Genomic DNA, 22764 nt, shown 5'->3' with positions numbered 1-22764 from the left:
GAACACAAAGAACGAAGGAGCTCAGTCTGTGTGTTAACCTGTGAGCCACTTGGTCACATGTATCTTCCAGCTGTGTAACTCAAGCTGTGAAAAACAAATCCAGACGCACATGTTCAAAACATGAACACCTACTGGCTTTTAGTTATTTGTCACTCCTTTGTGTTTCACGCTGTTCTGCCTAGAACACAATTATTGTGACCAGAAAAGCAACAATTCTTCTATTTTGAATCAATCTTCTGTCGCCCTGGTGCCTAAATAACTAATAACAAACAGATGATGCCATCCTGCAGATATAAATGAGCCTAATCCCAGGGATTTCTGCAGTTCTGGAAATGCATCTGAGCCTGGCTGTGCATGAGCGCACAGACTTTACTTTGGAACGGTGGGAAATGAACAACCGCGGATTCACTTGTGCAAACAGTGGTCTTGTCCGACATCCATCATTTACAACCTAAAGAGGCTAGAAACTTTTCGTGGCGACCATAAAAGGAGCTCTCTGCACTTTTATTTGCTTTTCATGGTAAAATGCAGAGCAAACTAAAGAAGCAGAATGTTCCTTTTGACATGCTCAGAGAGAGATTTTTGTAAATATTCAGCGCTGGAACCTAAATTTAATTTCATTCTTTAGCCACAGACATTTTCTATTTCTTAACTGTGGCCACTCGTCTTGGTAACCATGGAGATGGCAAATGCTGGTATCGACTCATAAAGAGAGGCAGGAAGAGCACCTCAGTATTGACCTTAACCCTGTCTTGACTTTAGCAGCGTCTCATTAATCCTCTCAGAATAACAACTTCCTAGTATTGAGCGTGTGCTCTTTCTCTGAAGCGGCTGGTTTGGGCGTCTGATTGGTTCGTCTTTTGAGTTTCTGACCAGGGGGGTTCAGAAGGAGAGGGGGGAGTGTTGGTGCTCCGTGTAACACAGGTGTATTTTTTGCTCTGCACAGGCAGGGAGGTCCATGTGGAGGAGGATGTGCTGGTGGATAATGTGAGTATAAGCGCAGGTGGATGTGGACATTCTCTGTTCTTTAGCCTTTGGGTTTTTATGTACTGAAAAATTCTGTTCTTGAATATTTATTTTATTTAGGTTTTTGAGGAACAGCTGGTTTTGTCGCTGGATGAAGATGAGGAATACTTGTCCTCATTATCAGGTAATTTATTTTCCTCCGCAAGCCCAACTTAACTACTTTTCAGTGATTTTCTGGTGTCTGGCTTCAGTGATGAACTGCTTATCTTACTCGAAAACATCTTAACAACTAAATAGTTGTGGCTGTGGCTTTGACGCATAATGAGGTGATTAAGAAGCCACGGCTGGAGTGATTACTCCTGTGGTACTGGCACGAGACATGAGCTCTGTTTCCAATCACATCATAGGAAATCAATACAGTTACTGTTAAGGATGTCTTCATCCGACCACCTAATCGGTAATCGAGCACGATCACATAGTTTCACCCTCGATCAAAACTTTTTCAATAGCAAAATAATATTAGTTTATTAAAATATGTCACTAAAATTTTTTTAGTAAAATAAGGATTCTCGCTGAAACCATTTTTGATCTATTGTGAAAGTGTTCCCAGTGGTCTGTAAATTATGATTACGCCGTTTTTAGCCAAAATGAAAAAAACACCTTTTTCTGTGACATAATTTCTGCAGAGCGACAGCAGTCCCATCAATCATCTGTTTAGGGGAAATTCCGTTAGCTTACAGCCCCTCACAACTAAAATAAGAAGAAAATAGAAATCGAGGAAAACCTGGATGTGTTTGTTAAATTTGTTCTTTTTTTAATGTGTGTTGAAAGTATCAAATCAGCTGATACTCAAAATCAAATGACTCCGAATCCAATCAGGGCCAAAAAGTCATCCCAAGTTACTTTTGCTCTTACAAAGTATCACACTTCTCTCTTTCATTCAACTGCAAATCTTTTTTTTAAATGCTGCTTTCTGATTGCATTTAGCCTGCAAAATACTGAAGAATCTGCAGAGTCATTGGGACAAAGACAGAAATGGGGTCAGGCTTGTCCCTCTCAGACTTCGAGCTTGAATAAATAAAAAATAAAAGCCCCGCTTTCACCCCAAAGTTGGGCAGGGAAGCCGCAGTCTGAGCGAAAGGTGGAATGTTAACAAGCTAAAACGGTCTGTTCCTCCAAAAGCTGACATTAAAGACAAGGCATGTACATTAGCCACGGAGTAGAGGGCAGTAAACACACATTCTTTCTGGCAAGTAGAAACTTGAGGATGCTAAGAGTTTCTTTCAGGTGTTGCCGCGGTAACCGAATGCTAATTTCCTGTGCTCTTTTGGAGTAATGGAGAGTGTCTGGTGGTACACAGTGAAACTTGTGGTCCATAAACTGAGTGTATTCATGCGTCTTTGTAAAATAAAGTTGAGTAAAACCACAGAGCTGTGCACGTTCCAGAACCGCACTGTTTATTTGTTTTTTAATGTGATTAGGAAATCTTAAGGCAAACGTGCAGGAAAAGGTTTTCTTCTACAGCGGCTGGAAGTGCCGTTAGATCCTTACATGTGTCTAGTAGATTGAGCACAGCTTAGTTTTTTGTTCCTCTGCACTGAAAACGGACCAAAAAGGAGCTGCAGCCTAAAAACCGTCCGTGTTTGAGCTTCAGTGTCATCACTGTGTGAGAGCAGCAGAGGAAATGCCTCCGAGATGCCCAGGATTTCCTTTACATTAGAGCAGACGAGGCTGCCTCAGACATCAAAGTCTGGGAGGAAAGCGCTCTCATCAAGGGACGCAATTTTCCAGGCTGTGAAAGTAAAAATACCATCTACTGCTGCAGATAATCCACAGCCAGTGACACACTACACCCACTTCAGCTTCCAAACACAATTCAGAGTAAACTAATCATTCAGTCCCAGTTTCTTCTCTTATTGTCAGATTTTTCTGTTTGGGACTCTATTGAAAACATTTCCAGAAACTTTGTTTTTCACAAGTCCAACATGAGTCACAGGAAGCGGCTCGCTCTGCCACTGAAGTTTAGGAAGTCAGTTTTGGCCAATTTCTGGAGAGTTTGGTTCCAGCGGGTCTTACCCAGGAAGTCGTTTAATTCCATTAAAAATCTTTTTTTTTCTCTCTTTTTCCTTTGGAAGATCATGTTTAATAGAATACTTTGAGTTTTATAGATAATCAGCATTACTCGGGTGTTTTTGTTGTCGTTGCACATTCAAAGTTGTCTTTAAAACGCTTTTATTCAGCTTCTGTTTGGCAGATTTTGATGTTCTCTTTTGTAAATTTCATCCAAAAAAGGCTGTTTAATTTTATTATTAAAATTTTGGTTTGTTTTTATCAAGAATCTTCAAAAATGCTGTGATTTACTTTGTGAAAAGTATTTAAAAGTCTGCATTTCTATGTCTGGTAAAAGCTTTGGTGAGAATCAAGGCCTACAGGTATGGCGTACAACATTTTTTTCGCCCACCTATCTGCCATTGAACCTCCTTATTGGCTAAAAACACCGGATCCAGGTAAACAGCAGCAGATAAACCTGATGTAAACGGAGAGCTCTCAGTAACGGGGAGTGGAGGGGGGGGCAGGGTTGCTTTCCTTTTACAGTAGATCAAAAGATGATCGGAGTGGGTCTTTAAAGTCCCGTTAGTTGTTGGTCACACCTGGTAGGGTCAAATGGACCCCGAATACAACCTTAAAATGCTGAGTGTCAAGCAAGGGTTCCATTTTGAAAGTCTTTGGTAAGATCTGACTGTGGATTTGAACCCACAGCCTTCCATTTTCACTGTGAACATACAGTCTTATGGCCATTTTGCAAATAAGTCAGCAACTATTACTACTACAATTAACTTCTTCAAAACTCAACTATTTTCCCCTAAGTGTTTCATTAATTTGCCTCTTCATCCCTTCTGTTCTTCAAATAAAATCAGAATCAGAATCTTTGATTGTCATTATGCAGTGCACAGTGAAATTGTTTCCAGCAGCTTTTTTAATAAATAATAAAAATAGATACTAAAAACTGTTCAGGAAAAAAAAGATGAATATTGCACACATGGAATGAGTATTGCATACTCATGGTTGCATAAAAGTGCAACCAGAGCATAGTCGACTGTGTAGTGACAGGGAATTAGTGTCTTATGAGAAGCATTTTTATTTTGACGTTAGAAATAAAGCTTCTCCTGGGGAAATATTCCCTGAAGGTTTTATTTATTTTTTACAAATTTATTAGAAACTTCAGCCCCTTTTCCAATTTTATATTTAGCATCTTATTATTAAAACCCCTGTTTTTGGCCTGATTTCAAACGGATCATGTTATGTCATGTGCTACACATAGAGCTGATAGCTGAACAGATGCAGGACAACCGAGTCAGCGATCCTCCCACTTCTCTGGAAAACGGGGCAAAGACGAGATGTGGAGGTTTCTATTCAAAACAGTCAGGTAAAGGTCAAACACCTGCGGACATGCGGCGGCTGTTCCCCTCAGCCTTTCTTCTTCTGTAAGCCCTGACATTTCAGAAGAAGGATGAATGCAGAGTGCTTTAAAAACAAGCAGGAAAGTTGACCAAGCAGCACATTTTTGTGGCATTTCAGATCCTTTTTTCTTAATAAATCTGATTTCTGAAACTTTTAGAAAGTGGAAGCACACATTGAAACAGACTGCTGTCATTTTTGATAATTTCAAAGTTACTATTTTCTAGATTTAGTGAGAGCAGATATTACTTTTTTTAAAAACACGCTAAACCTGCTTATGTCTTTAAAAGACCCACTCTGGGGAAAATTGTGTTTTTGTTATTTTTAAACACCAAAAATGTGCTTAAAATTGAATTTTTGAGTATTTCTTAATTAAAAACGCTGTGAATTAGGACCAGATGAAAATAATACTGTTTGAAATAAAAGCTTGTGATGTAGAACATGCACTGAGTGGGTCACAAGGTCCCTCCTCAGAGCTCCTTTTTAATTAAAAACATTTAAATTTACATCAAAAGTTTCTATATTTGGGGGAAAAACACTTACAGATGCGTGAAACCTGAGTATCGTCAAAGTAAAGTCTGGTTAAAGTTATAAAATATTACAAAAAACAAGGCTTTTATTCAAATTAAGAGAATTTCAAGGTGTTTAAAAATATTTAAATATTCATTTAAAATGCCAACTATCACATTTTGGCTTTGTGAATATTTTCTTTATGTTCTGCTAAAAAATTGCACCATTTATGTGCATAAAGGGCTAAAGATTTAAGCGTCAAATAAGTTTATGTTCGTTCTTCTCTCTCGTTTGATGTTTTTATTTTTAGTTTTTAAAGCCATCCGTCACATGTGGTTTAATAATTGATTTAAGTTGACAAAAAGTGGCTTCTTTTATTATTACTTAAACATAATTTTTTGTCTTCGGTTGCATTTTTCTTTTGACACATTACTGCCCCCCAGAGATGGAAACTGGAATTGCTGCGCCTCATTGTACCTCCTTGAGTGTCAAATCTTTAGGCCATGGGGGTGTGAAAGTGTTTTACATGTGATGCATTTGTTTAATCCCAATTTATTTAGCATTTTTTGTTTTAAATGTTTAAGATTAAGAAACACGGTTCAAATGGGTTTGGAGGAAGATATAACCACTTTAAATGGTTTTGTCTCTCTCTCTCTCTCTCTCTCTCTCTCAGTAAATGGTCACCCTCTGCCGTCCAGTGAAGATCAGCGGCAGTTCAGCCAGACTGTTAACAACACCGGGCTCCTCATGAACAGCCAAAGCAGTCTGCAGACTCAGGTGATCCTCACTCCCTTAAAGCGACACCTCCCATCTCTGCTCTGGTCCATTTACATCATCATCTCCTTTCAACTTTTAGCTCCAGAAGAGTGATGTTGAGGTCAGAGTTCGAGGTGTGACGTGCAGCAGCACGGGGACGGACGACTCTTTATGGGACTCGGAAGACATTCTTCTTGCAACCGACACACCTCCACCCCATTTGGAGGACTTTCACCCCACCTGTGCACCGCGGCTGTCCCCCCTCCACAGACTAAGGAACTGTCCTGCCTCCTGCGAGCAGACGGGAGAAAGTCTGCTGGTGGAAACCTGCGACCTCAGGTACAAACAGGGAAAGAGCACTCATCTTAAGAAGAAAATCATTAGAAAGTAGCAAAGTTATTGTCCATGCAGCAAGTAATTTATACTTAAGAAATGTTATAAGATATAAAAATCAAGAAGTTCCACACAAGCATTAAAGAAGGGAAAAATAAGCTTAAAAAAGCAAACTGTTTGATAGAATTACTTAAATTGAATGTCATACAGACCTGTAATAAGTATTTTTTGGTAGTTCTATTCAAATGGTTTGTATATTTTGAGTTTTTATGTACCTTATTGTATTTTTTTGATCACAGTGACAGAAAGTTGTAGTGTGCTAAATGGAAATGGCTCATTTTAGAACAAATTGTGAACAAAATCAGAATAACATCTTAATACAAATAAATTCTTATAAAATCTAAAAAATAGCACCAGTTCTTACAACAAAAAGCTACAATTTGTTTCCAAAATAATGTCAATATAATGCCAGTCTAACTTTAAAATAACATCCTTAAAATTATACAGACAATGAGAGTACAATCTGGGTTTTTGTTTTGCCTTAGATCAAGTTTTTCTGTTCTCAAGAGTATGGAGCCAAATGATTTGGACTCAATGTAATAATAATTTCTTAATTTCTAGCTCTTAATGAGCCAAAACAAATTTAAATGAAGAACTTAACAGCTTAAAACGTGGTAAAATAACTTAAATATCTTAAAACAAGGTTCGCAGTCTTTGCAAGGATCAGCTCCTTTGCAGTGTAATCAGTGTTAAAGTAACTCTTACTGTCCTTTATCTCCAGTCTGGTGGCTCTGGAAGTTAACAGTGAAGAAGAAAACGAGCCAAACTCTCCACTGTCCATCCTTGAGAAACCCAGTTTGAAAGTAAAAAATCCCTCTCATCAGATATTTCTACATGTACTAATTGGAGAAGTTTTGTAAATTGCTAATCTGTTGTTTTTTAAATTTTTATTTAATAACAATTATTTAGGATTTAAGGGACGAAGGATGTCGGTTGCGCTCCTACTCCTCCTCCAAAATCAGTTTCCGTCCTCGGTTTTCTAAGGAGCACCCTGCATCCGACATCAGCTCCGGTCAGTCTGAATAACACCTTTCCAACTAAGTTACTTCTGTTTGTCCTCATAATCTTTCATTTTCTATGCAACATGCTCCCCAATGAAATGTTTTGTAAGGTTTAACCTCTCCAGAAAATATGCTTGAAGAAACTGCGCACATTTAAGCAAAGAATGAATCCTCTCAGAGTCCTATTGATCCCTTATTTACCGGTAGCTTTTAGATCACAAGTTTTGATTTTATGCAGGAAATTACATTAAAGGAAACCACAAATGTGATTCTAAAAATCCAAATCTTATTAATGCAGAAAGAAATGAAAAAACAGTCCATCTTGACAGTTAGCAATCCAGCTACACATGAATGATTGCTTTTAGAAAACAATATCTGTAAATGAGCTGAAGTTTATAACTATGACTTCATGTTAAATATAAACAGAAATGCGAGGATTTCCCCTTTTTTAACCCTTTATTTCTAGGTTTAACTTTTGTTTTTCAATTCCCATGTGTCTAACTCAGGAAAAAGAGCCACAAAGTCCGACTTTACCATCTTTACAAAATGTACTTTATTAATATTTTTGTTAATTTATTCATTGAGAATATGTAGCTGTTAAATATTTACAACAACTGATTTATAACAGTTTTATATTTTTGTATATGAACTTATTTTTTAACTTCTTTTAATTTTACAGCAGCATACACCAGTGCCTTTCAAAATAAAATGCATCCTGTGTCTAATACTGTCCTCCAGCTGCAGCAGATTTAGGCCCACTTGAGTTAAAACTGTAAGAAAGTCAAACATGATATTTTCTATCGTTATGACTTTGATATGTCTTCATCCAGTTTCTTCTTTTACTATAGAATTTACTAAAATACAATACTACACTTTAAGAGCTTTCTATGAACAGCAACTGGACACTGCTGTGCAGCAGTAAATAGGAATGACTAAATTACTATAAATAAAAAACTAGACTTAATTACAGGTAGCTAAAACAAATGTACCAAGTCAACAAACCCATTATTTATTTAAATACTTAGAATTTTTCTTCAAAGCCTGAGAGCCACAATTGAAGGATGCAAGGGCTGCATGTGGTCCCGGAGCCTCAGGTTCCTGACCCCTGGTCTAACGAAACTGCATGAAACCACCACTGAGCGGCCGATGAACAGCTCTCGGCTGGAACTTGGCTGTAGAAGCGCGGCCTCTGTAGTTAATGTGTGAGCCTTCTGTGCCCTGTAGATGCTGCGCTCCACAGTGTCGGCCACAGCCGATCTCTCCTTCAGGCCCTCTCTCTGTCTAAATCCACCCTGTCTCTGTCTCTGCTCCACCATGGGAGTAAGTACAGGAAGCCTGCAGGCGTCCCGCCGTGCTGACAGCCAGCACACGCTGGTCACACGCTGCCGTCAGTGTCGGTGCTTGTGTGTGTGCTTCTGTGATGCTTCAGGGAACGGAGGTCATGGCTTTAAACCCATTCAGCGCTTTTGGAAGTCCAAAAATTTGCTTCCATTTTGTTTCCTCTTTGTTTTATAAAGACCCACTCTGATATATAGATATTTTTTGCATGTTCTTGTGGTATTTTTCTGATAATGGAAGACATAGCTTAAGAAAAATAAGCTCACATTCTTTTAAAATCAGTAAGGAGTGACTGGAAGGGGGCGGGTTTTCTCCTCGCCAACGGTCCTGCCCACAACTCAGAGGCATATTCCTAATGAACCTCTGCCCGCTGTAGGAGTTGTCCTTAAAACGACATCGGTTTTTTTTTTTTTTTTTTTTTTTTTTTGTGGCCTAAAATGGCATAGTTATAATCAAAGAAGACTTTTACAATAGACCAAAAGATGATCAGAGTGGGTTTTTAACTAAAAACATGGAAAAGTTCAGCTTTCTATGTCAAAGTTATTTTCTGCTCATTTTTGCCTCATGATAGCCTAAATTCCACTTTATTTATTTGTAAATAATTAGAAAAAATATTGTTTTTTTATTTTATTTTTTTATAAGTTATTGTTTTTTATTACAGATTATGTTCTCTTTATTTGAATCACATGCATTTTGTATTTAGCTGCTGTTCTACAGATATTTGCTTTCAACTTGGTTTTAAAAAAGAAAGGTTTTATTGTTTTTAAAACTGGTCTATTCGGCTAAAGAAATCAGCAAATAACTGAGAAAAATGAATAATGGACATTTAAATAGAAGCACTACATCATAAACAAAATAGTCATTAATAAAACGATAACGCTGTTTGTTGACCTCTGTGAGTTTTAGTGGTTTAGGAAGAGAGGAAATTAGCATCTGTGAAATGACGTGTTTGCTTTGCTGACATGAAAGGTCGTCTCCTCTTTGTGCCGCTCTGCGCTGCTTTCTTGTGTTTTGTCCTGCAGAACAGCTTTGTTGCTTTGCATCTTTGCACAAATCCATTCAGACAACAAAGAGTTCCTTTGGGATTCAAAGTTAACTTTCAATAAAAAAGAAAGTCTCCGACTCCCCCGATTTTTTACATTTTTTTTTCAATAAAAGCGCCTCATTTACCATTTAGTTTGTGTTCTTTATGTCCACAGAGCAACGAGCCTCCATCATATCGGATCAGTCGCACGAGAAAAGGTATTTAAATTTGCAATAAAAAAAACTTGTTCTCTATTGAAATCCCAATTTATGTTATTGGATAAGTTCATCAACCCCTTGTGGCGGTGTTTGTAACCATGACAACCAGGTTGTGTGATAAGCGCGGACACCCTGTGAAGTTTGTTGCTATGTTTTTACGAGGTCCCTCAGTGGTTGTGATGCAGTTTGACGTTTGCTGCGGGTGTTTTGATCCTTTTTTTTGTTCTTTGGTTTCTGAGGACAATAGAGGCGATGACGTGCAGACAGTCCAGCCGGGATCATTTTCCTGTTTTTCATTTTTTCTGTTTTTGTTTCATTTCTGGTTGCCCAAAGCCCTTTATCTGTTCCGCTTTCATGGCTTTCATTGTAATGTTGCTTTATGTGGAAACTGACTTATTTTTAACAGTGGTTATAATCTAAATCTAACATTATCTTCCAAGGTTTTTCTTGTAAACCGTTCACTGAAGACTATATTGGCTCCTCTTTTTTTATTCTGGTTATTTATTTCCTCCACCGTCCTTTTAAAAATAAATACAGTTTACTTGCAATCGTTTGGCTATTTAAATACAATAAATCTTAAAAAGAGGATTTGGACGTTACTAAGAAAAAGGAAGAAGTTTGAGTCTAATGTATAATTTAAAGACCCACTCCGTTCATCTTTTGAGCTATTTTAAAGGCATTCTCAGTGGTCTTTTAAATATGATTACTACCGTTAAAGCCCAAATCCAAAAATCTGTTTAATTTTCTATTCAATCTTAAGCTCAATTTTCTTTTATATAAACACACTAAAAACATGGTTTTGATTGAAGTGGGTTTTTTAGTACGTTTAAAAGTATGCAAACTATCCACCTCCATCTAATCCTAATTTTAAAAGCTAACTAGAATATAAATAATTAGGAGGTTGTGTCCAACATTTTGTGGATTTTCCTTCCCTTAAAGGCAGCAGAGGAGAAAAATAATGTACTTTGAGTTGACAAAATGTCAAATTCAAGTGGTCATATGTATCAGTTGGTTAGGAAGTGATAGAACATGATTCAAATCCATTGATAGAAACACATTCTTAACCAATGCAATAATTCATACTTTACATCCTATTTTTATGGTACCTTTTTACAAATGACCATCTTCTGAGTGATTTATTCCTACCTTTTAATGAGTAGTTTAACCCACAAAAGTAAAAAAAAAAAAAAGTGGTCAGAGTGGACAGCCCTGTGGAACTCCTTGGAGTTTATTTTAGTGTCCATCTGGTATGCTTTTGCCATTCCGTCTTTAGTGTCTGCTTTGATCTTTTGAACCAAAGGGTTCTTCAGAGTGAGTGCCCTTGCGCTGTGTTTTACAGGGAGATTAGGTTCCGTAAGCGCGCCCAGTCTGCTGACGATGAGGGCAGCATGGAGCTCGCAGAGTCGCTTCAGCATCTCACCCTGTCTGAGTTTCTCAAAGAGTATGTGGGGAAGGACGGATTTCTTCTTTAAAGCTTCCCTAACCCCGTAGCGCACATAAACTAACCCTCGACTGTCAGCAGACCGCTTTCACCCTAACAGCACAGCAAAACTCGACAGTCTTGGAAATGCGGAGGACTTTTTGCATGTTTTAACCTTCCGACACTTTTCCCAGCACACTGCAGCAGACGAGGCTTCACCGTCGCACTAAAGCCGCCTTTAACTTCATATGGATGACCTGTTTTATTTGAACTAACCTCTGTGTACTGATAGTGAAAACACAACTGTGTATTTGTTAGGGATTCACCTCCAGCTATTGACTGTATTTGAGAACTGGACTGAGTGACGCCTCCTCCCTCATGTTCCAAACAGGAAGTATCCACATAAATTTCTATTGAGAAGTAAACAGCTGTTACTCAGTCATTCTGTTTGTCAGAACAACCATTCTTGCTCCGATACCTTTTTATAAAAAAACATGTTTCCCCTAATCCTCTTGTTTTTCATGATGCTCTGTAGTGCATCTTATTCAAGTTATAATGTCGAATGTTAGACAAATTTCATGTAGCTCGTGTTCACGTGGTTGAGGTGAAGCCCATCCTGATGGGTGAGAGTGGTTGCCATTGGAACAATGATTAAGAAATACTGAGACTAATCACTTTTTAGTGACGTCATCTGGCTCCAACACGGCGACATCCGTATCACCAAAAAAAACAAAAAACATTTGCAGCTGAATTTATTTAATTACAGTGGGGCTGGAAGAAACCATTTTCTATGGGTGACTTAACACTCACTCAGTCCAGTTCGCAGATACAGCCAATGCCTTATGAATGTCTCATTCTCAGGTTTGTTATTGGTAAAACCAGGTGTTATCCAAAGTATCAAATGATTTGATTATATTACACAGAATTGAAGAAGAGGAGTCTGATAAATACAACATTCCAGCCAAGACTGAATCGGAGAAGTACAAAGTCATTCGTACCTTCAGTTTTCTCAAGAGCAGAATGTCCAGTACGCGCAACAAGAGCAAGGTAAGACAGATTTGACTTATTGCTGAAATGTTACAGACCCACTGCAATGAAAAATTTGGTTTTTGGTGTTTTTTTAATATCTTCTTGTGGCATTTTTCTAACAGTGGAGGACTTTTTTTTAAATTAATCCTAAAATTGCATTTTTTTTAAAAATACTTCTTTGTTGAAATTGTCATCATTTAGGAGCAGACAAAAATATGTTGTTTGAAAAAGATTGTATTTGTGATGTAGAAGCTAGAATCAGCAGGCCGCTCCATTCCGATGCATCCACTTACAGACAAATAGATCCTTTAATGTCGTCGTTTTCCTTGTCTGAGCTGGCATCTGGCTCAAAACTGCATGGTAAAATAGCTACAGTATTGTCCGCCGTTTATGTTTCACTGCTAATTTTAGCTGGGGAGCTGTAAGCTAGTGGGAGAGAGTGTAAACAAAGGCTTGACGGGAAATGAGTGCAGGCTTACTCCGCGCTAATAGTACAGCCCACAACTCTAATACAAATTTTGTATAAACTCTGGAGAAGCCATGTCCTAAAAAACGACAGTTTAAAAAAAATGTTGTGGCTAAAAACGGCATAATCGTAATGAAAAACCACTTTAAACGCTTTTACAGTAGATCAAAGATGATTGGAGTTGGAAGAAGGTTTCGATCTAAAAATGCTGATTGCCGGCATGTATTGTTGTTACAAATGACATGGGGACAGAAAATCCTGTTTAGCCAAGATCTGAAAAGTCGTTGGCAGGCTCTCTGCTTTAGGCTCAGGTGTAAATTCTGTTAAATGTCTTGATGCTTTTTGAAAGACACTAGCAGGAAGTGATTCTGGGAAAAGTCGAGGTCTGAGAGACGGACCAAATATGGCGTCTGACAGCTTTCCATTGAATGATTAACCCTTGTTGTTGAGTCAGCAGGGAGACTGGAAACCCTCCCCAGCTTGCATCTGTTGTTTACACTGCGCTCCATTTCCGTGTCGGCGGACTTTTTAATGGAATGGCGGGAGGGGGGGGTTCTTTCACTCTTTGATCCACTCACATGCAGGAGAGTTTACTCTGAAAATAAGAGCCCTTTTAGACGCTTGTGTTTGCACCATATTGACCCAAGTTCATAGGCGTGGGTATCAATCAGACGGTGTCTGCGCGTTTGACCTATTTGTTGATGTCGCTGCCGTGGTTTTTAAAGGGGAAAGGAAAGGACCGAGAGGCCAAGGACAAGCAGCTGAATGGACATCGCTTTGCGACAGGCTCCTGTTTAGGAGCCCCGCAGTGCGTGGTTTGTGACAAACCGGCTTCTGGAAAAGACCTCCTGCATTGTCCAGGTGGGTTCAAGTTCAACATAGTTTTTCCCCCACATGTGGCTTCGTTTTTCAACGACCTCCGCCTTTACAGATTGCACTGCCATTGTCCATAAGGCCTGCAAGGAGTCTGTCCCCCCGTGTTTGAAGGTGAGTCTACTCGTCCCCACCAGAGCTTTTGTCCGATGTTTACGACATCTAACAGAGATTTGTATCACTCAGAAACCTCAGGACAAATATGCCGTTTCCACGGTGAAGAACAGGACAGCATCCCTTCCACAGAGTGAGTTTAAGACCCTCAATTCACGTTTCTTTTAACCACACCATGCGGGTATTTCCTGTTATCTATTCTGTCCAGATTTTTGGATAATGACAATAATGTTTATGACTTCCTCTCGTTTTTCCCTCAGACTTCACAGTCAGGGACAGTCCTCAGTTTTCTGCCATCCCCATCTCCTCTTCTCTGCCGGTCATGACCCCAAAGGAGAGGAGAGATGCGTTGACCCAGTCATACTCTCCTTCTGGAAGCTTACCCAACAGTGACAGGTCTGGAAGAACCTCTGTGAATTAAAAATGAAGCTATGTCACAACCAAATTAGAGCCCCTGATTGGTCAAAGTTCAACTGATTTAACTTTCAACGCGGTCAGTGGCTGCACATTTCGTATAGCCTGACATAAAGACTTGCGTAGCGACATGTGATGCCCTAATACATAGGCTGGTGGTTTGAACGTGTGTTTCTGAGTCTGGTGTAAACGTAGCATTGGAGTTGATCCTCTATGCAATTCAGCTACGGAAATGGTCATAAATGCTTCTTTTTTGTTTCTTTCATATAGTTTACTCAGCGAGAGCTCAGAAACTGAATTGGAGGTCCAGAAGCTGAACGGCCAATCAGAAGAGTTTGTGCCAACCCCGTTGTCATCCACTTCCACCGACTCCTGCTTTGCTGAAGGTATGAAAAGAGGAGTATATGTTGAACAAAGCGTGGAAATGGAAACCTATTTGTAAAACTTTAACTCATTTAATTTTACCTTTCAACTGAGTAAACCTAAAGGAAAGGGCTTCTTATACTCTCACATGCAGTGTAGAGGGTCAAAAACTATAATCAACCTGAGTGATGAGATATTTGGTATTCTGTTCTCTTGGGAACCTAAAGTAGAACCCTGAGGGACACCACATAATATATATTTTCTATTTTTAACAAACATCTATTCAAAATAAAACTCTAAATTCTGTTAAATGATTACATCCACAGATTCTTGTTATTTATAGACGCTATAAATATATCTTTTCATTCTCTGAAGTTGCTTGACCCTCTCTTTGTAGACTGTTTGGACTCATTCGCACACAGCTACAGTGACGTCTTGACGGATTCTGTGGACTTTGAGGCGGAGTCGTGGAGTCTGACAGTGGAGCACAAGTTTAGCAAGAAGCAGGACAAACGTGATGCCAAGAGGCAGGATGTCATCTATGGTGCGCAGATCTGGGACATTTTCTGTTTCCACGAAAACACCTCTGAAAACTTCTTAATTGATATATGTGGACCAAATAAGCGTCTATAATTGGAACCCTTTGCTGCAGAGCTGATGCAGACGGAGTTCCATCACCTGCAGACTCTGCACATCATGGGTGAGGTTTTCCGACGAGGCATGAAGGAGGACGTGCAGCTGGATGCTGACACAGTGGAGCGGGTCTTCCCCTGTCTGGACCAGCTGCTCGCCCTTCACCACGCATTCTTCGGTGCCCTGAAGGAACGAAGACACAACTCGGCCGTCCCGCAAGAACACAAGAACTACCTGATCCACCAAATCGGCGACATTTTGCTACAACAGGTTAGCCTGAAGTCTGGCTCTGGAGCTGGTTGATAGTTTTCTGTGCAATAACATGATCTCCTGCAGTTTTCAGGTGAGAGCGGAGATAAAATGAAGCACGTGTACGGCGAATTCTGCAGTCGTCATAATGAAGCCGTCAGTTTCTTTAAGGAGCTCCAGCAGCACAATAAGAGATTTCAGAGCTTTATTAAGGTATAAATGCGTAAATTAGAACCTCAAATAAAGAAAAAAAAGAGTTTTTTAATAGCAGAACTTTATATTTACAGCAACAAGGAAGTAACTCTTTGGTGAGACGGAGGGAGATCCCAGAGTGCATCTTGTTGGTAACTCAAAGGATTACAAAGTACCCAGTACTGCTGGAGAGGATCCTGCAGTATACTCAAGGTTAATCATCTGCTGCCCCCTGCAGGCTTGATGGATTTTTTTCTAGTTCAGTTCGACAGCTTGCCACAAAGTGAAGTCTTGTGCTGTGGTTGTTAATAACTCCTAAAACATTTTCTGAATTTCTGGTCTGCAGAGGAGACAGAGGAGCACAGCGACCTGTCGAAAGCTCTGGCTCAGATTCGAGAGGTGATAGCAGCCGTGGACCAGAGGGTCAGCGAATACGAGCGCCACCAGAGGTTACAGGAAGTGTGGAACCGCATCGACAGCCGCAGCATGGCCAAGCTGAAGGACGGATGCACTGTCCGCAAGCAGGACATGATGAGACCGGAGCAAATTCTGAAACACCAGGGCCTGCTTCTGTGGAAGACTGCAACTGGGCGCCTTAAGGGTAGGTTTGATTCTGTCTGGTAAAGTTAATGGTTTTTGTGTCTTTTAGCAACATTAACTAAGGTTTTTTTTTTTGTGGTAATTTAGATGTTCAGGCGGTTCTTCTCACGGACCGGCTCATCTTCCTGCAAGAAAAGGACCAGAAGTATATATTTGCCACAGTGGTATGTCACCAGCTCAAAACAGATATGGATTTTTTTCCCTTTTGAACACAACAGAGGTTTTAACAAGATTTCTCAACTTTTGACTCTCCTCAGGACCAGAAGCCCCCCGTCATCGCTTTGCAGAAGTTGATAGTTCGGGAAGTTGCCAACGAAGAAAGAGGCATGTTTTTGATCAGTGCCTCGTCTTCAGGTCCAGAAATGTACGAGGTCCACACTTCCTCCAAAGATGAACGAAACACTTGGATGAGGCTCATCAGAGAGGCCGTGGAAAGGTTTGCCAGCGTCTATGTTTTAATGTCGATACTCATTTATTAATTTATTTATATTCAATTTTCTTAAACTGATAGCATCCTAATATTTTTTGTCCATTTTTCCTTTTGCAAGCTGTCCAGAGGAAGAAGAGGAGTGGGCATCTGAATCAGAAGAAGAGAAGAAAGCTGCTAAAGCTCGTTTGCAGAAGATTCATAGACTGAAAGGTAACAGTATTTGATAACATCAACAAAAATCAAGACATTTTGACTTTCTATCAGACTTGAAATAAAGACGCCGTGTTTAGAATTGATCCAATTCTAAGCACGGTGGTGGAGTTGTGATGATTTGGGCTGCTGTTGCAGCTGCAGAAACAATTTCCCCAACCTTTGATTATAAATTCATATGTAAAGTGTTCCAGCGTGACCTTTAGCCTCGTTCATAAATGTGTTTTGAACAGTTTTCTTCCTCTTTTTCTTGGAAAATTTCCTTTAAAGTCCTCCTGAAACAAAATTGTTTACAATTTTGTTCTCAGGACTAAACAGAAGCTGCCAAAGGTTAAAACACATTTTAGTTGTCTCTATTTATTGCAGATTGTCCACTGATTATATTAATGGCACATTATATAGTATTATGATGTGCACAAACCGTTACCAAGAGGTTATCAAAAGTCCTCCTCTGAACTGTCCTGGCAATTTTTTTAAATATATAACTAATATCTTGGTAAATAAGGTGCCTTTCTTTACCCCCATGTTTTTCAAAATCCCAACATATTCATAAACTAAAATCCCCAAAACGTAATCTATTTAACTACATCCTTGGTGTTTCAGAGAGCTTGATGATCCAGGACCAGCAGGTCTGCTCCTGCCTGGAGGAGAAGCTGCAGATCTACACAGAGCTCTCCTCTCTAAATGGGTGGACGGGAGCTGCTCAGGTGGAGGCGCGACTGCAGGTCCAGCCGCAGTCCGAGGAGCTGCCACAGGCTGCAGGGCTGCTGGCTGAAGCGCTGCAAGCGGGTGATGCATTCCACACAGATTACATGATTTTACTGCCACTGTCTGAAACATTTTATGTTCTTGAATTCTTTCTTATGCCCATTGAATCTCATACTTGATTTATATAAAATCTGTATCAAAAATAAGAGGTTCTTCAGATATGCTTATTTGAATCAATTGTATCTGAAATAAAATCTGAAAATTCTCTGAAAAAAATTAATAAAAAAAACAAATCTTTAATAAACAGTTGTAAAAGGAAATTAACATTCTTATTTTTATATACTTTTTTTGGTAGTATATACACTGAACTTGTCTCTTACTTTCTTTCCTTTTCGCAGCTAAGAAGCTGAAGGCCACATTGTCCTCTGACGCCTGTTCTCCATCAGAGTCCAACCAGGACTCAGACACTGACTGTCCGCTCCCTGACACCCCCACAGAGCCCACGTCAGACTTCTCTGAGGACTCGCCGGATAACCCAGAGGCTGGCGAAGGCAACTGGATGGACGCTTTGGTACTGCAGACCTCACCTGAGCTGAAAAACAGCAATCTGGGTACCATTGACTCCATGGTAAGTGCAAATCCCAGTTGTTGGTATTTTACCTGGAATACTTGTCTAAGTGGATTGGGTTCACCTGCCACAGATTTCACAAGTGTGGATCAAATTTGAAGGCATGTTGGGTACATATGACTAAAATGCCAATTAAGTCATTTTTCAGTCACTTTTGCAACTTACTCACTTTGATTTGAATACAGTCATGCAGTTTCTATAATAAAAAAACACATTTAGAGATGCTACGAAGCAAATAAGACAGTAGGAAAAAAAACCTTCAAAATACTCATCTAGATGTGTTTTTGAAAAGTGTTTCCCACCCACAAGGTTGTGATGCAGCTCATATCAGCAGGGATTGTCTTTCACTTCCCATCTTCTTTCCAACTTTTTAACTTTCCCCTAAGACAAGGGTCTCTTTCACCCCTCCATTGTGGCTGTCTTTATTAAAGAAAGAAAATTTCTTTTTTTTTAAAATGCATCTGTGAAGTCAGAGTAAGACATTTTGATTCATTGAGCACCGTGTACCACAGAGAATCAATTACACGTCAGTAAGCACTGACTAGGGCGCTTAGGATTATAAGGCATATTTGAATTCAGACGCTTTAAGTCTTTGAGCTTATGGTCCTAAAAATACAGTAAGGGTCACCTAATTAGCTCTGATTTCATTGTGGTTAGTTAGATTTACAAATTTATGGCAGACGTGCACCACAAATGGTAAAATAAACATTTTTTGTCCTTTTTTTTTGTTTTTATAACCACATCTGACAGTAGACTTCCTACTACTACATTTGCTGCATTAAGATCATCAGATGTCACACAGGGTGTCTTTTATTTTGAAAGGAAGTCGAGCGAACCTCTGTCAAAAGTTATGAACTATTCCACATTTCACAAAATTCTATTTTATCGTTGTTGTTTTTAATGCCAAAAACCAGTTAATTTATATAATAAAAGTAACAAAAAACACAAATACAAATCTGTGTCTTATTTTGAAGTAAGTCTTTGTGGCTTTGTGTTTTTGAGAAACCCACCTGAATGGTTTTTTAAGTGTTGAAGTTTTCAGACCCCGGTCCTAAGATCACTGGCTTCTACTTTATGAAAAAAAAGAGAAAAAAAGAAGAATTCTCTGTGGGGTTTTTTTTTTGGGGGGGGGGGACCTTTGACTGGTCTGAAACCCTCTTCTGTTCGCTCCCTCTTTAACATCTAAAGATGAGTGCCTCATTGTGGTGGCTTTTAGATCCACTAAAAACTATTTTCTGTCATTTTAGATGCTCCTTAAATTTAGATCCTCCTTATACTCTTTATCTTTAATTACTCTATTATTGTGTGTCTGTTTGCCTACCTTTTATATTTGTAAGCTGTTAAAGACTTTAGTCAGTATTTTACGTTTTTTTTAAACGTTTTTATATATAAAATGATTACAATATTTTTTATTGACCACATAGTTTTTGCAGTAAGTCTGACCACACCAATGCATGCTCTTCAAAGGGTGTTGCAACAGTATCTCCTGTCTTTTGAGGTACATTTATAGGTTTGTATGGGGAAGACTGTAAGTGGTTAACCTTTGAGGCTTTGAAATATTCCATCTGATGAGCTGAGCTGATAGAAGTGTTTCTAAATGAGGTGTCGGATGTCAACGCTGATAGCGGAGATTCTTCAGTCTCCTCCTTTCATCCTCTTTACAGATGCGTCTCCAGATTGCCAACTGTTGTTTTAATAATTCAGCACACTCTGTTAGAATTACATCTTGGCCGTAGAGCCCTGAATCATTGATGGGCTCATAATAAAGGGAAGTCCATTTAGTTCACCAAGGTACAGTGACATTAAAAATTGATATGGAAACTTTTTCCAATTATCCTTCTACTGTTCTGCTGCTCTCTGCAGCTTTTCTGACCTGTGAGGTGACCCGCCCGGATGAAGACGAATGATTTTGTCCTTAAACTCTGTGGCCTACAGGGGGCACCATTGGAGCATGAATAAAAAGTCTTTTTTTTTTTTTGTCTATGCAAGGAGTATATTTTCCATTTTAGATGCATAAGCCATAAGGTGATGCACTGAAATACAACAGACCCACATGTTTGTGTTCTTTCCTCTGACAGGTGGCTGAAAGTGTCCAAAACCTGACTCGGCTGTTGTACAGTCTGCAGGTAGGAGCGTCTTTTTTTCTCACTGCTTTTATTTTGGTTTTGACCTCGAGCAAACCTTTTCTCTGCGAGAGCTGATTCATGTTTGTGTCAGGCTCAGGTGAGATGCTCGCCTGCACACTGCAGCATCAGTAAACACAGAAACAACACTGTTCTTGGCCTTTTGAAGCCAACAATAGAAGCAATCCAGGAACTCTCCTTACTGATCCCTTTTTTTCCTGTGCAGACATATCATGTAAATTCATGTGGAGCGCATGTGTGCACATTTGCATTCAGCGTGCGCCTTTGCACCCTTCCTCATGTGGGTTGGGGGTTTTGATCAGGATGCTGTTTTCCCATTCACAGGCTTGTTTTGGAAGCCGTTTCACCAGTACGATGGTGCTGTTGCAGAGTAGGTGGTTAGGAGTTTGGCACCTGATTGGGATTTCCATCCTGTTTTGTCTTTCAAATAGCTGTGGTGTGTTATGAGGATGCACTAAACCAATTTCCATAACCTTGTCAACAACCTATTGCAACTGTCTGTGTGCCAGGCCGCCGTGGCCATCCAGGACACCTGCTACGAGGTCCAGAGGCTCCTCCTGGAGGAGAGTGGGCGCCCCTCGCCCCGGGCCCAGCGGGTGCACCTTTCCAGTCCCTGGGCAAACACCTTACAGGAGCAGGAAAAGCAGCGCAACTTGGAGAAGCAGAGGGAGGAAGTAGCCGCGGCCCAGCGGCTCCGTGACAAACTGCGCCAGGACAAGGAGCGCTGGGAGCGAGAATGTCAGGCTAAAGAAAGCCAGCAGGGGGAGCAGGAGAGCAGACTGCAGGAGAGGGAAAGGCAGTGCCAGCTGACTGCAGAGAAGCTCAAGCAGGAGAAGAAAGAGCTGGATGGACAACTGGAAGAGTACCAGCAGAGCCTGGAGCGGCTGCGCGAGGGCCAGAGGAGCGTGGAGCGGGAACGCGAGCGTCTGGACAGCCAGCAGAGGCTGCTCCAGACCTGGAAGCACGGGCGTCAGAGCAGCCTGCCTGCTGTCATACCTCACATGATCATCCCCCTGGATGGGCAGCAGGTGGGGGCTATCGCAAGTGATAACACGGCAGTTGGCTCAGCATGAAGTTGTGCATGGATTTCTTTTTCAAAGGTCACAAAGCTCTGGCACCCCTCACGTGTGCAGCATCTTATTGAGTGTTCCTTCAGAAAAATGATGAAGATGAAGCTTTTCTCAATCCCCACCTTCACTTAGGACGCTTCGCTCATTGGCAGCGAGCAGCTCAATCTTCCCTTGATATACAACCTGCAATAACAGGAGCAATTTCAGCTTCATTTGTCTCGCTGTTCCAGCTGCTCCCCTCAACCTACCACCATCCTAATGACCGATGGTAATTAAAACATTGCAAATAAAAGCACAGGCAAAATAATTAAAACCTGAGGCACATTCCTCCAGGAGCCAATCAATTGTGCTTTAAAGGACTTAAGTTATTGACACTTTGTTTGAGGAGCGCTGCAGTTAAATATGCCCTGCAGCTGGAAGGCACAGGGGAGCAAACGTGCACTTTTCTGTGTCCTTTAGCAGCATTAATGGAACTGCAGGGATGGTGAAACTAATCGGAAAGCCCACAGTCTCTCAGTTCAGGGCACGCAGACAAATTAAAAAAACAACAACATACATTTAAACTCAAAGATTAAACGTATTTTTAAAAAGAAAATCTAAGCCAGCATGTCGAAATATTTGAAAAAACAAGATTTCCTTTGTTGCTCTGAAATAAATAAATGGTGCAAGTATCAGAAAGTCACATAAATCAGTTGTTTGTTTTCATCATTTAGGCGGCCTTGGTCAGACCTCTGCCCTTCAGACCCCAAAGAGTTATCAGACAATTGTAGCAATTTATTTCACAAGTGGAAAACAGAAGAGTCATATCAACTCCCCACCCTAAAAGTACGTTCATGCCAAGATCAGATCAGGCAGTGTTTAATGAAATTGTTGGGGGGAAAAAAGCTGCATTTTAAACTCAGAACAGTGGAAAATTAAATTTAAGCCAATGATGGGGGTGTTTAAATTCAACCTTTTGTTTCCATCGTGACTAGATGTGAACTTAAAGAATCCTTAGCCTTAAAAAGACCCCAAAAGAAGAAGTTTAAGGCCTTACATTTTAAGATTGGTTGAAAATCCATGAAACAGTGAACTGAAATATTTGAATTTAAAGGTCTAACTAGTCACTAGGGATGCCACATTTCTCTGTTTAAAACCAAACCGTACATTACACCATTGAAACAAATTGTGGGGAAAGTTGCAAGTGCACACTTTTGCATATGTTTACGTTGAAAGTGTCAAACGTGCCAAATTTGGGAAGAATTCATTATTTATTGTTTTATTACTTTACTACAGGCTTGGTATGAACCAACTGAAGGGTTTATCTTCATAGTTACTTGCTTATAGGCACATTGAAAAAAGGATTTTTCCAAATGTTTTGGTTTTGTTGTTGTTTTGCCTCATATATCAACTAAAACAAACCGATACCTGAGAATCAGGGTTTGAACCAAATCCTGGGTTGCATTCCTATTGGTCATAATAAATCATTTTTGACAGCCTAAAAAAACAAAACTATTTTCTGAAATGTGTAAGAAATGAAGCTCCTGATCATAAATACTATATTTTGTGAATCTGAA

General features: G+C 39.9%; 1 protein-coding gene across 17 annotated transcripts in view; it reads left to right on the top strand.

Moving 5' to 3' along the window:
* Window positions 1-22764, top strand: part of arhgef28a (Rho guanine nucleotide exchange factor (GEF) 28a) — a 58617-nt gene that overhangs the window by 24357 nt on the left and 11496 nt on the right. For 4 of the 17 annotated variants that reach the window (XM_078955938.1, XM_078955943.1, XM_078955950.1 and 1 more), the window contains 28 exons: window positions 947-987; window positions 1087-1150; window positions 4289-4393; window positions 5609-5712; window positions 5792-6030; window positions 6806-6887; window positions 6994-7096; window positions 8310-8405; window positions 9623-9665; window positions 11005-11106; window positions 12009-12132; window positions 13306-13441; window positions 13512-13567; window positions 13640-13700; window positions 13828-13963; window positions 14252-14367; window positions 14742-14888; window positions 14997-15247; window positions 15314-15439; window positions 15514-15631; window positions 15765-16019; window positions 16106-16182; window positions 16276-16454; window positions 16567-16658; window positions 17262-17447; window positions 17765-17994; window positions 20073-20120; window positions 20648-21166. In XM_078955938.1, the coding sequence (XP_078812064.1) occupies window positions 947-987; window positions 1087-1150; window positions 4289-4393; window positions 5609-5712; window positions 5792-6030; window positions 6806-6887; window positions 6994-7096; window positions 8310-8405; window positions 9623-9665; window positions 11005-11106; window positions 12009-12132; window positions 13306-13441; window positions 13512-13567; window positions 13640-13700; window positions 13828-13963; window positions 14252-14367; window positions 14742-14888; window positions 14997-15247; window positions 15314-15439; window positions 15514-15631; window positions 15765-16019; window positions 16106-16182; window positions 16276-16454; window positions 16567-16658; window positions 17262-17447; window positions 17765-17994; window positions 20073-20120; window positions 20648-21166 (3836 nt within the window). Of the gene's footprint in view, window positions 1-293; window positions 383-741; window positions 852-946; window positions 988-1086; window positions 1151-4288; window positions 4394-5608; window positions 5713-5791; window positions 6031-6805; window positions 6888-6993; window positions 7097-8309; window positions 8406-9622; window positions 9666-11004; window positions 11107-12008; window positions 12133-13305; window positions 13442-13511; window positions 13568-13639; window positions 13701-13827; window positions 13964-14251; window positions 14368-14741; window positions 14889-14996; window positions 15248-15313; window positions 15440-15513; window positions 15632-15764; window positions 16020-16105; window positions 16183-16275; window positions 16455-16566; window positions 16659-17261; window positions 17448-17764; window positions 17995-20072; window positions 20121-20647; window positions 21167-22764 lie in introns of those variants that run through there. The other 13 variants (XM_078955941.1, XM_078955945.1, XM_078955944.1 and 10 more) reach the window with 12 other exon arrangements.

The sequence above is a fragment of the Oryzias latipes genome, chromosome 12 (genome assembly GCF_053564925.1).
Source record: "Oryzias latipes strain Hd-rR chromosome 12, Olatipes_Hd-rR_3.1".
Classification (NCBI taxonomy): Eukaryota; Metazoa; Chordata; class Actinopteri; order Beloniformes; family Adrianichthyidae; genus Oryzias; species Oryzias latipes.
Note: the sequence above shows the minus strand (reverse complement) of the source record. Positions and strands in the feature narration are given on the sequence as shown.